The 14680-nt window shown below is 29.2% G+C and overlaps 1 protein-coding gene across 1 annotated transcript in view; it reads left to right on the forward strand.

Moving 5' to 3' along the window:
• Positions 1 to 11939, forward strand: part of LOC107450776 (ubiquitin-protein ligase E3B) — a 32939-nt gene extending 21000 nt beyond the window's left edge. Inside the window, exons 21-28 of the mRNA XM_043042361.3 lie at positions 585 to 683; positions 1405 to 1512; positions 4394 to 4531; positions 4674 to 4798; positions 8074 to 8256; positions 9253 to 9364; positions 10624 to 10716; positions 11571 to 11939. Of these exons, the coding sequence (XP_042898295.1) occupies positions 585 to 683; positions 1405 to 1512; positions 4394 to 4531; positions 4674 to 4798; positions 8074 to 8256; positions 9253 to 9364; positions 10624 to 10716; positions 11571 to 11762 (1050 nt within the window). The 3' untranslated portion in view covers positions 11763 to 11939. The remainder of the gene's footprint in view (positions 1 to 584; positions 684 to 1404; positions 1513 to 4393; positions 4532 to 4673; positions 4799 to 8073; positions 8257 to 9252; positions 9365 to 10623; positions 10717 to 11570) is intronic.
• Positions 11940 to 14680: the final 2741 nt, after the last annotated feature.

Consider the following 14680-nt stretch of genomic DNA (forward strand, 5'->3'; position numbering starts at 1 on the left):
TTCATTCTTTGATAAAAAGTAATTCTGCTTTTAAATCTTTTATTCTTACACCCTGTTCTGACTATTGATGTATGTTTTAATAACTTAGTTAGTTAAAGCTTAAAGTTGTGCATTCTTTCTTATTACAAATGTGCTGCTTATTGTAAGAATAGGGCCGGGATAGCCTGTTTGCAGGGCACTGGACTCGCATTCATGATAACGGGAATTAGAATCCAGCCGGGCCAAGACTCCCCGTGTAGTAAATGGTGACTGGTGCATGTTAAATTTGTCGGGTCACAAAGTCCATTTTGTTTCCATAACAAATTATTGGAGGTATCGTTTTCTGGCTCAGGTCAAAATTGTGATCTATAGATGAATGAATGGCTGTGTGAATGGGTTCGCCCTATAAACCGGTGTGATATATGGGTTTGGGAGAAGTTGAATTCTTGGCCAGAGAAGGTGCCACTAGAAAACAGGAACAGATGTATCCCTAATGGCCTATGACAACAACATTGTAAGAATAAAAAGTACTCTTTAATTTCTATTACGAAATGCTAAATTTCCCAAATCTTGTTATTTAAGTTTTAAAATGGCATTTTTTGTAGGGCTTGGATGAAGCTGGCATTGATCAAGATGGTGTTTTTAAAGAGTTCTTAGAAGAAACTATAAAGAAAGTCTTTGACCCTTCGCTTAATTTATTTCGTGTGAGAAAATTTTAAGTATTTTTTTATTCATTTATTCTAAAGGTTTAACATTTTAGAGCCATTCTCTTACATGTTAATGACTAAAATTAATTGGTAGCTGAAGATAAATTAATGTAACTTTTTATCTTTGTCACAATTAACTAGTACAAGAATTTTGATCTTGCTATATTATATATCTAGAAATATTCATTTAATTTAACTCTGATTTATAACTTGACTGGTTTTCTTTTATCTTTAAATATACAAAAGCTGAAATTAAATTTCAATCTCATTTAAAATTAATTTTTTGATGATAAATTTACTGGAAATTTAACTTATTCGTATTGGAATCTATTTATTCCCTTAATATGCATTTATGAATAAATGATTTTATTAAGAATTATTTCAACTAATCAGTTTGGAAATGTTTATCTCAATTATACATAGTATTTTTTTTTATAAAAGTGCATTATATTTTTAATTCAAAATAATTCTGCACTATTGCCCAGATGCTAAGGTTGCTAATATGTGAATATCACTCTCATAGTTTTTTTTTCCAAAAAGGAAATAATATCTTACATGCATTTTGTGATATTTTTATTTTAATGCATTTACTGAAATTAATTTGATTATATATTTTAAAATGGTCTAAAAGCTAAAAAAGAAAAAAAAAACATAATTTAAAAACTGCAACAAACTGTACCAAAATTCAAACTTGATATAATTTTATGTTCTTATGTAGGCTACAAGTGAAGAAAGACTTTTTCCTTCACCCACCTCATATATTCATGAAAATCATCTCTCACTTTTTGAATTTGTTGGGAAAATGTTGGGCAAAGCTGTATATGAAGTAAGTTTACTTTTATTTTAAAGGATTATAAGCATGATCTGTATATCTAACTTTCAGACTTCTACAGCTAATAATTTAAAATTCTTTTTTTTTCATGCATATAATCAGATTTTTTAAAGTTATTCATACAGCTGTATAATATTTTTTGAGATGATTCACTAAAACAATTTGTTTGTGTGTTTTTCTAAGTAAAAAACACTTTGCGAAAAATTAAAAAATTTACTACATTTGTTAGTTTTTATATTTATTAGTAAAGGCAGGGTGCACAGCATTTTTAAAAAGTGCTTAAAGGTGCTTATTTTTGATTATCTTTTTTTAAAAGCCCTTTAAGGTGCTTTTTTCGTTGGGTATTTTTAAAAAGTGGTTAATATTCTATTTACCCTGTTATGCAAACAGACACTGTTCATATTACAGTGTAACGTCCCATATCCGGACGTCCCTTTTCCGGAAGGGTCGATTTCCCGGACACTTTTTAACAATCAAAATAAACAAAAATTTCTTCATCTTCCCCTCTCCTTTAAAAAAAATAATAAAAAAAACGAAGTCTTTTGACAGGTTTTTCCCCTCTTAGCTTCTAGAGATCTATGCATTGAACCCATAATTCAACAGAAAAGAGAACAGAAGATCTACTAAGACCATGATGCTCCTCCTCTGGAACGCAGGAAAGGGGGGGGGAGATTTGTTTTCAAAAGAGCACAACTGAGTCCCCTCCCTCCCCCTTCTTTCCTATGCAGCTGGCTAGTAAACGAGGCATTTCCTGGAACCTTTTCATTTGAGTGTCAGGGGAAGAAGAAATACTGTGAAATAGGGTAAACACAGCAAATGTTAAAGTGGAGGGGGAATCCCCTTTAGTCACACAAGAAAAAATAAAGAGAACCCAATCAGCATGCCACGCCTTTATGCTTGATTGATAGCCAATGATGGGAGAGAAAATAAGAATTTGTCCCTACCCCGCCCTCAACTTGAATGACAAGTAAGGAGGAAATGAATTTTTCTTCTCCGCCTACCCACCTTATTGAATGACGGGAATTTCCCCTTCTTGCTTGAATCGTTCTAGTCCAAAAGGGCGGAGAGAGCAATTAATATTTTCATAACTGTGAATTTTTTTCGTTTTCTATATTTATTTTTAGAATAGCAATAATTATTTTTTTTGTAATATTTTGTTTATGATTGATTAGATATCACTCTAATACTAAAACATTATTGCCCGAAAAATAATGTTTATTTATTTTCTGCTTCTTAGATTCAGATCATTTTAAGCTTTGTTTACCTTGGAGGTCAATTATACGGAAAAATCATATATACGGACTTCGGGAAGTTCCGCCTATTCCGGATACGCGACTTTCCACTGTATTCTATTCAATGTTTTCACAATTAATGCAACCCCAATCTATTTCGGCGTACTGTCAATCCTTAGTGTGTGAAAACGCCATCAACCCCAATCTATTTCAGCTTACCGTCTTCCTTAGCGTATGAAAGCGCCATTCGTTTCATGATTCAAAATTTCCAGATTTCTGACAATTGTCAAAAACTATGCCTGCAAAACTAACAAAACTAAAGTGTTTTTGACATGACGGTTATATCCGGATAAAACCGTCAATTGTCGAAAACTTGCCAACCCTGCCTAATTATTTTTAAAGTACTTGAAAAGTGCTTATTTTTTGTTGAAAAATTTGGCTACGCACCCTGAAAAGGTTTGCAAAATTAACTGTTCTCTAAAATCTATTAAACATTGTTTTCTTTGTTGTCTAATTAGAGTAATTCATAAAGAAGTATGCTGTTTCAATGCACTATAAATCAGTGTAAAATATTGTATGATACATGCAACAGAATTGTATGGGATTATTTTAATTTTTGTTAGAAACAGCCTGAAATGTTATATGACCCCTTTAGTCACACAACACACATCGGGCCAGAAATCCATTTTCACCCATAGAAGTGTTCAAGTACAAGAGCAAACTGTCACAGGAGCCACTTTTTCATTTATATTAAATTTTATACTGATACCACAGTTGCTGAACAACATGACAACTTCCTTCTCTAATGGGATACCTGCAAGTGACGTAGTGTGGGTATCTCAATCCTGATTGGTTGCTGAAACGTGGCAATTGTTTACATTAGCAACTCTTCTTTCCATTCTATTTTGAATAAACCTAGCCTGTCAAGTACCAATTCTCTTAAGTAGCACAGCCTATATTCTTTCACTATATATTTGCACAAAGACAGGCACGAAGCTATATAGAAAATAAACTTATTATGCATCGAAGTTGCCAGTTGCGCAAAACAAAAATATATCACGGTTGCAATAAAATATATAAACAAATAGGAAAGAAAGAATTATATTTCAACAAATTCAATGTGCGATACGGTTCTGTATTTAATTAACTTAATGTTAATTAACGTTCTAAGTTATGTAGAGAATCTCAGCTCAACTTTAATGCGCCATTTTACTGATAAAGATTAGCTGGTAATGACATTATAGGTCACATGTGTGGTTATAAATTGTCTTCTTCTTGGAATGCAAGTACCCAATTGGATGGCACACAACCAAACTGGTTGGTCTACCTGTGAGATCACCTTTGATAAATGTATCTCACTTATTGATTGATGAATCACATGGATTTAACGAGGCGCGAACGCAGTGGCCACTCAGAAGTTCTGACCTAACAGCTTGTGATTTTTTCTGGTGGAGTAATGTGTGTCATGTGACTAAGGAGTTACATCTAGAACATCTGTGACTGTCTGTAAGAAATTTTAGTATAATTCTGTTGCATGTAACATATAATAACTTACATTGCTCTTGATTAATAGGACCATGGAAACTGTGTATTTCTCTTTGCATCACCCTGTATCTCTTATTAAATAATTTGCCTTTATTTAGGGCATTGTTGTGGATGTACCATTTGCATCATTTTTTCTAAGTCAAGTTTTAGGTCATACTCACAGTGCTTTGTACAGTTCAATAGATGAGCTTCCATCATTGGATCCTGAACTCTATAAAAGTTTGACATACATAAAGGTACACTTTTTTTTCTATTGAACGTTTCGTAATTTTCCTTTAATTGTTACAATTGCTGTTATATAATTTTAAATTTAGCTTAAACAATTTTACTATACTACTAGTTAGAAATTTTGTAAAAGTTTATATTTTGAATATCTAGCACTTTTCTGGAGAGCTACATGATCTGGATTTGACATTTTCCATCGATGAAGATTGTATGGGACAGCTAGTCACGCATGAACTTGTCCCTGGTGGTAAAGCAGTTCCTGTAACTAGTGAAAATAAGTAAGTAAAATTTTATCATTTTTAAAAGAAAGGGAACATTTAAAAACAAATAATAAATCTGTAATGCACATTGAAATAAATAATTGCCCAAATTTATATTTTCAATTCCTGCTCTTTCCTTCTTAGTTATATTTTCTTCACAAAACCTTCAGAAATATAATATATTTCATCACATTATTGACTTATCCAAATAACAATAAATTACAGCTTTAGGGTTTCTCTTATCTTTTTTATGATAATCTGCATATAAGCAGGAGTGCTCTCTCTGGCCTTTGGGCAGAAAGTGTCCTCTGAAGACTTTTAACATTATCCCTAAACAATTTTAAATATTTATAAAAGTACAGTCAGACCTTGTTAATTCGACACTCTCGGGACCTCTGAAAAACTAACGAATTAAGCGGAGTGACGAATAAACCAGAGTTGCATTGCTTTTCAAAAAATTCATTTCGTTACCTCCTCGTAAGGTCAGAGATAAGGAACATTATTGCAACTCTTTCTGCAAGAGGTGGTGGAAGGAGAGGTGAGACAAAAGGGCAGGGGAAAACGCTTCCAGTGTCCGAATTCCGTTACCCCCTCGTAAGGTCAGAGATAAGGAGCATTACTGCAACTCTTTCTGCAAGAGATGGTGGAAGGAGGGGTGAGACAAAAGGGCAGGGGAAAAACGCTTCCAGTGTCCGAATTCCAAGAACCAGTTGCCTAGTGCGAATGGCAAAATTAGCAAAGTGGAAATTTCCGCAAAAGTTGACTGGAGAAAAGCAATTTCCCAGTGAAAACATTCTTTAAAGTGTCATTTTATACGGAGTTCATAATTTCCCCATGACGTATTAAACGGAGTTTGTTAACACTGAATCCAATGCAAATCAATCGGGACTTGAAAAAAAACGTCAAAGTAACTGGAGTGACGAATTAAGCGAGTGTCAAATTATCGAGGTCCGACTGTATAATAAAAAAAAAGGACAAAATCCTTTTCTTTTAGCCATGCTTCATAAAAGTATGAATATTGAACTAACTTTCCTCGTAGTATCAGATTTTATGTTAATTTATGACAAGCATTGAACAGCCGACCCAATATTGAGTTTACGACTATTAATATTCAACTCTGTAGCCTTGTAATTTTGAACCCAGTCCGTAAAACAAGTACTCAAGTGGGAGAAATTTTGCCTTTGTGGAGGACTTTTTTGATCTAAATAATCAGCATTTGCGTTACATGGTGAGGAAAACTGCGAAAAATTCCCAACGTTAGTTTGACAGAAAGGGGACTCTAATCCATGATCTGTCTACCACTTGAGATATTTTACGTCTGCACTCTGGTCAGTGCCAGCCGGGTGTGGAATTAGTATCAATCAGCCATCGCTGGGATTCGAATCCAGTTTACCTCATTGGGAGGCAAGCACTCTATATCCTGAACCATCACAACTCATAGTATCAGATTATAACCAATTACAATTACAATCTGTCATGATTTAAACGATTTAAATCCTGATTAAAATCGTAATTTAAATTGCCTGATTTTTTTTAAGTCATTGATTTAAATGATTTGTAATTTTTTTAAGAGTCATCAATTTAGACCAGCTGATTTTTTTTTCTAAAAAAAATATGAAGTAAAAATTACTTTTTGTATAATATAGTTAATAAATACACTCTTTAGAGTGTGATTTTTTTATAAAGTCTGATTTTATTGGTATTGTAGGTTTTTTACTAAGAAATAATGAAAGGGATATGTATGTAAATTATTATATTTACATGCATATCCCTTTAAATTTTTCATTAAAAAAAAGCATTGATTTAAAATAATTTTTTTAAAAACTGATCAATTAAATAAAACCATTTTTTAATAATTAATTTATGCAATTTGATGAAAAAAATAAGAAATATAAGGGATAGGTTTCTAAATTATTATATTTCAAAAAAGTTGAAATATAAACTGGATACTAAATGTGGATAAGAATGCCTTGAAACTTTTGAATTATAGTTTTCCATCAGATATATGTAAAATAATTTGCTCTCTAAAATCATCTATAATTGTACCCATTTAATATTGTGCTTATTTAAATTTAGTGCTTTTAAAACTTATTAAATATTTAGTTCATGTATATCAAACAGAATAACTTAATATAATTTTCTTTTCAGTTGCACTTTTTTGTCTAAATTAATTTACTCTTCATTTGATATCTAATTGGCAAATAGTCTTCCAATCGTTTACATTCATTAACAAGTTAATCTTGAAAAACATGTCTCTGATTTTATTTATTCTATGATTAGTTTTTATAATTAAATAATAATTTTGACCATTTTAATAAAAAATTTTAACCATTTTATCTATGATATTGTTCTTAAATAATATTAAGTATGCTGGATGCATCTTATCAGATGATTTTATTGAAAAATGTTTTAAAAATCTGATTTAAATAAATTAAAAAAATCATGACTTTTGCCAGCCCTGCAACCTGTTCATAATTCTGATACTGTATTAGTAACTAATTTTGTTTTATAAATTTAAACGAAAATGTAGATTGCGATAATTATCTCCAGTTGTGTGTCTGAAAATTTTCTTTTTTTGTTTTGTTTTTTTCTGTATGCTTACAAGTGTTTTATGTGATAATTTGTTTTGTAATCATCTAAACTATATCTGTCTGTACATGTTTACATAAAATATTTTTATTCTTTTTTTTCTGCACTCGTAAAAAAAATAATTAATTGCACCATTATAAATAATTCATATTACTTTTTAATAAAAACCAGAGAAATAATATTTATAATCTCTCCTTCCACAGAGTATTATTTTTCTATAAATTACTGTATGAGAATTCTTGCATGTGAACTTAATTGAACGGCATAGTGGAAAGTTTTCTTAAATCATAAAACGTTACAAACAGCGTACGTCCACACTCATAATCTAGTGCAAAAATGTGACAACCAGATCACATTTACGAGGGTTCATGCCCATAAATTTGACCAGATGCAATAAAGACATTTTGATTAGTTTTAAATAATCAGCTTTAAAATATATATTAACATTAGAAGGCTGTTTACGAAATGTTTTTCTAATTTTAACTGATTTGTGTGCATATTTGATAGAATAAAGGAATGCTCCATGAATACAGCTGACAATTACTTAGAAATTTGTGTATTTCCAAGATATCACCTATTGTGTTATTTTTCTTATCTCTTCCATCATTATGCCAATTTGCCAATTTTTAAATAGCTCTCTAAATTAAAATGAGATTGATTTATTCCCCTACAGAAATAATTTTTTCTTTTTTTTCTTCTTTTAGAATCAGTTACATTCATCTTATGGCCCATTTCCGAATGCATGTACAAATCAATGACCAAACCAATGCCTTTATTAGGGGTTTTCGTTCAATAGTAAATCCTGACTGGCTGACAATGTTTTCAACTCCAGAATTGCAACGACTTATCTCTGGTGATAACACACCTGTAGACCTTGTTGACTTGAGGTATGAAAATTTTGCTTTAATTTGCTCTTTTCATTTTTTTTTTTTTTTTCATGAAGTGCAATTGAATCTTAGTCGCCTAAACTTTAATTGTTGATTAAGATATTGTTTTCTTACCTGACTCATTAAAAAGCAGAAAGGAAATAAATAATTTTTATCCTCTAAATTAGCATTGGGTAGTATCGCAGAATTTTTTTAAAATCTTAAAGTAAAAAATATAGAAATATAAATTAATGTTTCGAGTTTTAATTCTACTTTTAAATGGAAGTAATATGCTGAGAAATTTTACTGGTTCAGTGTGGAAAACTGAAAATCGTTCTACTAATGCAGAACTATTAGGAAAGTTTTAAGAGATAGATGTCTGTTGAACCTAATATGTGTTTTTAATGTAACTTTTTAATTGATTCATAATCATTGTAAACTATGTTTTAAAAATGAACTCACAGATTTTCCTCTATGATTATTTTTTCATCACTAAACATTTCACGCTACATATATATATATATCTATAACTTTATAAAGATGCCATTTGCTCGTGACTGTTTGGTCTATCTAAAGTATTTTATACTATGCTTATTTTAAAAATGGTGTTAAACTTCAATATAGAGAAAAGCCACAGTTTTGTGAAAATGAAAAGCGCTTATGGTCGAATTTTTTAATATTTAAGAACTTACTTCAATGCAGCATTACCTGGACTTATAAAAATTTGTGTAAATTGAGAATAAGGCAGTAGTTTTGGTAATTTTTGTCTAAGTGGAAAAATATTGCCATATTGGCAATTTTTTAAAAAGTTTATAACTTCTAAAATATTTAAGTTATGTGTCTGTTCTAAAGACCAGATAACTCTTCATGCCAAGATTATATATAGTTTGGCACTATATATAGTTGGTCAAGTGGCTTGCCTTATACAAGTGTAAGGCGCTTAAACTATTTGCTTTTTTTTTACTTGTCGACAGAGCTTCAAAACACAGCATAAAACTTCAAGTTTTCTTTTTTTAGGAAACACACAAAATATTTTGGAGGATTTCATAACAACCATAGAGTTATAAATTGGCTGTGGGATGTTTTAGAAAAAGACTTCACCCAAGAAGAACATAGAATGTTTTTAAAGGTATTATCAAAATGTAACATTAAATGAGAATTAGATTGTTAATTCTGTTTTTCTTGTTTAAAAGTTTATTTTTCTTATATAAAGATGGTTATCTTAAATGTCTGTTGTTTTGAACAATAAAATGATGTGTAAGTTCTGAATTAAACTACAAAATAAGCCACTTCTGTGCTTTAATTCATGTATACAGTTAATCATTAGTGCACTAGAACTAACTGTATCTTGATCTTAAAGTTGGAGTGATAATTCAATTGCATACCTACCAGTTATTTAGAAGCATCAGATGTTTCTGCTTTTCAATTTTAATAGTTTCAACTAATAGAATTAATTGTCAGTAATTTAAATTTGTCAAAAAATTATGCTTAGCTTGTTCTTAACATTTTCTCATCAGATGAAATACTGTAACAAAAGCATTGTGTGACCAGATAATTTGCTACCCTTGTGTTTTCACATTTTTTTTTTCTGATTTTGTCTTACTGTAATTTCAATTAGTTAATGTTCATGTATGTAATAATTTTTTTTTGAATACCTAATATAAATTAAACTTAAGGCATATAATCTCTAATATTAAGAATTTGAGCCATATTAAAAGAATATAAAATTTGTGCGTTAACTTGACTTAATAATCAATTCAAATAAAGCAGAAGTTATTTATATTAAATGAAAGTTATGCGTAACTCAATGTGAAAATTTTTCTGCTTTTCTTAAATGTACTTGTTAACCTTTAATACTGTTGTGCAATATATGCTTCCTTTTTTTTATTTTAGTTCAATTCATTATTTTGTCTTATTTAAAAAATTAATGTTTTGATTTTGGAATTTGTCATTCCACAAGCATTGAAAATAAATTCATTGTTTCTGGTTTAGAATAATAAAATATTCACTTTTGCTTTGCAAGATATTACTAGCTTTATTTAACAGTGTTATAGAGTTTCTTTTTTTAATTACATTTATAACCTAAAATTAGACCTCCAGAGTGAAGCCCTTTTCTAACTCTAACTCTATCATTGTAAAATTTTTTTAAAAAAAAGAATGCCTATTTTTATTTTGAAATGATGTGTCTAAAATTTAACCTATTACTCATTGAAGACTGATAACAAAATATGTATACTGAGGGTTGAAAAAAATACTACAATAAGCAATTTTTGAATTTTTTTTTTTTTTAAGTAATATATAAAAAAATTATTTGCTTGATAGCATTCATTTAAGTTATAAGTTAATCAATAACAGTATCTCTGCAATTAAAAAAAATTTCATTCACAGTTTGTCACCAGTTGCTCAAAACCTCCGCTTTTGGGATTTGCCCATTTGGAACCAGCTTTCTCCATTCGTTGTGTAGAAGTCAGTGACGATCAAGTAAGTGGCTTTGAAATTGAAATTTGTTATATATAATATATTGTCTACAAAAACAAAAGTTTGTATGTTGAAAGCGCCGATGGCCATTTTCCCATTAATGTTTGTGATACATTTTCAATTTTTATTATCTTACAAGAGTCCCAGCGCCTCACTTCTAAAATGATCCGCTAATCTAGAAATGCAGCAACATACTGCGTATGGTGGAATTGATGTTTTCTTTGTCTGGGAGTACTGCAGCGGTTGAAAGGGACTTTTCAGCAATGAATTTACGAAAAAACACATTACGTACTGGTCTTAAACAAGAAGCGTTAAACGCAATTATGAACATCTACCTAAATGGAAAACCCCTTTCAGATTTCTGTGCAGAAACCTCTGTAAATCATTGGCTTGATTGTGGAACTGGCAAACGTCATATTTGATTCATTTAAAAACGCAGTACCCTCGGATAAACTGGCATTGCAGATAACTTGACCTTTGTCATTTAAGTAATTTCATAAAAGAAAGAAATTATTTCATAAAAGAAAGAAATTATTTCATAAAAGAAATACTAGGTTACTATTAGTAACCTAGTATTTCTTTTATTGCTGTATAATGTAATCTTAGTATTTGTAATCCTAGTAACTACTAATTCATTGTGCAATTTATATAAATGTTTGCAATAAATGAGAGAAAATTATATTTTTATTTATTTAGAAACTGCGGGTTAGCTTCAAAGGAGGACGGGTACATTGTTGGGCAAGCCGTCCTCAGGGACGGGTGAAATTTCAAACCCTGTTACAGACCATCGTTGATTCCGAACCCTGCAAAGTCTATTTAGTGATTTTAACATCTTGATATATTTTTTTATATTGTAGGACACGGGGGATACAGTTGGAAGTGTTCTTCGAGGTTTCTTTACTATCAGAAAGAAGGATCCTGTCAATCGATTACCAACTTCGTCCACTTGTTTCAATCTCTTAAAGCTTCCTAACTATCAAAAGAAAAGCACACTTCGAGAGAAGTTGCGCTATGCAATTACCTGCAACACAGGTTTTGAACTGTCTTAAAGGACAAGTCCTTCCATGTATTTATTTCCACCGCACCATTTAGTTTTTGCACTTGTATATAGTTTAATATTTTTGTCATTTTGTACTGTGGTTATAAATTAATCAAATACATTTTACATCGAAAATGTTTCATTTGTAATTTTTTCATTTCTTCTGATTTTAAGAAAGAGTATTTTTAGTAATTTGAAAGGATGTATTTTGGAATAATATATGCTAAAATAGATTTGAACTACTACCTTAAAACCTGATGACATTTTATTTTTTCTACTTAGTAATTTTAGCTTACTAATGTTTTATATTCATCTATTCTGTACAATTTAAATTACTGACGACAATTGCATTCATAATAGCTATTGATAGAAATTTCCCACTGTTCTATGTATGAATGTTATTTTTTTTAAGGGTCGATTTTACTTTTTCATTATTAGCTTGTTTTTTTATTGTCTCTTGTTGTAAAATGTTTAATGTGATTCTTAGTCACAAATTTAAAGATTATTTTTTTTTTTAAAAAAAAGCAAATTTAAGAATTAAATACTCCTTAATATTTTAAATTATTAATAATTGACTCTTAATTTTAGTTAAAAGGTACAGGTGATGTTATAGGTACAGGTGATGTTATTTAATGCAATTCATGAAACTTTTTTTTTTTTGGATTTGTTTTATTGTAACAAAACTAGTTCTGACACTCATGCTATTCAGATAGGAATGAATTAAATTCAAATTTTTGTTTTACTTTTGAAACTGCATTAGTATTTTTTTAAGATACTAACTAAAATAAGGATTTTTTTCCCTGATTAATACAGATTTTTGCTATAAATGTTGTACATTTTAATAATTATGCATGTGCTCAAATAATTTTGTTTAAAAGTGAACTTTTATTAAAAAGTTACTCATTTTGTTTTTAAAAAGTAAAAATAAAAGTTTCATAACTTCTCTTAAAACAGTATAAATTTTAATTCATAGATAGTCTTTTTTATTAAATTTTTAAATTATGTTTACATTATGCTTATATTAAAAAATGTTATGAAATTGAATATATTTTCAATTTCAAAAAATTATACTCTTAGAAAATTTGCATAAAATCAAGCTTAAATTTGATTTTCCTTCCTTTTTCTCCTATTGTATGCCAAAGATTTTTTTTTCCTAGAAAATAAAACTTTTTATGCATGTAAAAAAGACACAAGACTTTTGTCGATTTTGCTCTTATATTATATTTTTAGTGCTCTAATAAAAACCAGAACTTTTCAATAATTTTAAGTATTATGTCATTACAGAGCCCTAAATATTTTATTTAACTTTTTATTGGCCATTTTGATGGAAATTCAAATTTTTTCTTGTTAAGTTTAAAAAAAGGATACACATTTTCCTAGTAATTAGCTTTTGTGTTAAAAGTTTTAATGAAAAATTTGTTTAAATAAATAATTTTAATTGAAATAAACAAGTGCAAGTTTTAAGAATTTAAAAAATCCTATTATAGTTTCACATTCATGCTATGTTTATGTCATATAAACACAAAACTATATTTTAATCAAATATAGATGGAACTTTTACTAAAAACTATCAAAATTAATGCCAAGAATATTATCACTATTCAACTCAAGAGTGAACTCTTATCAGTGTTTGATAATGTGAAATCATAATAAACTTAAATCAACTATTTATCATCAGACTCCTTTCATTTTGAAGTACTATTGATATACTCTGAAAATTCTTTTAAAACTTTAATTTCACATTGATATTTATGAATTACTCAGAAAAGAAACTATATAACTGCTGCTCTTTATTTAAAAAACTAACTGTAAAACAACTACACTTTTAAATTTTTTACTTTATTAGTATACAGCACTTCAGATTGATGCAATAAAATTATTGTCTCCATCTTGTATGAATTATTAGGGTTAACTGTTTTATATAATATTTATACAAAACTGATTAACATTTTGCATCAGTTAAGTATTTTGAATTTTTGTTTGATTAGTTATCTTTGTTCTTTTTTAATATTTTCTTGAAAATAACTGTGATATAACTCATAGAAACTTTTCCTATTTGTTCTTGTCAGTAAACTATTACTGAACTGTTATATCTATGTACTAGCACATATCTCACATAATCTAGTATTAAAACACATTCACAATTAAAATGACTAAATCTTGTTAAAGTTATAAATTGTTATTTATTTGCTGTACTTTAAAATTTTGCTAAAAGTGCTTGCAAATGCACTAAATTTTTAAACTCAGTTTAATACTGTTTTGGATTTCTATGTGTATATGCTTAATTGTTTAGTTATTCTTTTCAACTCTTGACACTCAGAAGATTGTTGCTTCTAAGTAAAAGAGATAAAAGCTTTTGAGTATTGTTGGCAATTGTTCTTCGTATTTTTTATTTAATGGTTGTATTTTAATATCATTGCCTTGTGTTAAAGCTTAAATAATGCATTAAGTTTGCTGGCATTCCTATTGCATTATACATATGTATATAAGAGTTTATTTGAGCGAAAAAAAGGTGTAGACATTTTAGTGAGATTTCGTAACCAAATTGTATGGGTTCCATGATTAATTTTATGTTTGTATGTTTTTAAATAACTCATTTTTAATTTGTTTTCTTAGAAAATACTTCTTGCATTACATAGCACTTTGCTAAATGTATCTTTCTCTCAATTATATAATCTTGGCAGTTACAATATAAATCTATTTTTGCTTTTACCTATTTGCTTTCCCATTAACCATTAACTTTTTCAAGAATTTGTAAATTTCAATATAAATTATTTTCTGAAATAGGTTAAGGTGTTTGCCAACTGGTTTATTTTTAGAAATACTTCTATTGATATCCTTTTTTAAATCATGCACAGGCAAACATGGCCAAGCACCTAACTCTTTTTCCTGGCTTTGTATGCCAAAGACTATGATTGGAGTACCACA

The sequence above is a fragment of the Parasteatoda tepidariorum genome, chromosome 10, assembly GCF_982258835.1.
Source record: "Parasteatoda tepidariorum strain Cologne lab strain chromosome 10, Ptep-v5.0, whole genome shotgun sequence".
Lineage (NCBI taxonomy): Eukaryota > Metazoa > Arthropoda > Arachnida > Araneae > Theridiidae > Parasteatoda > Parasteatoda tepidariorum.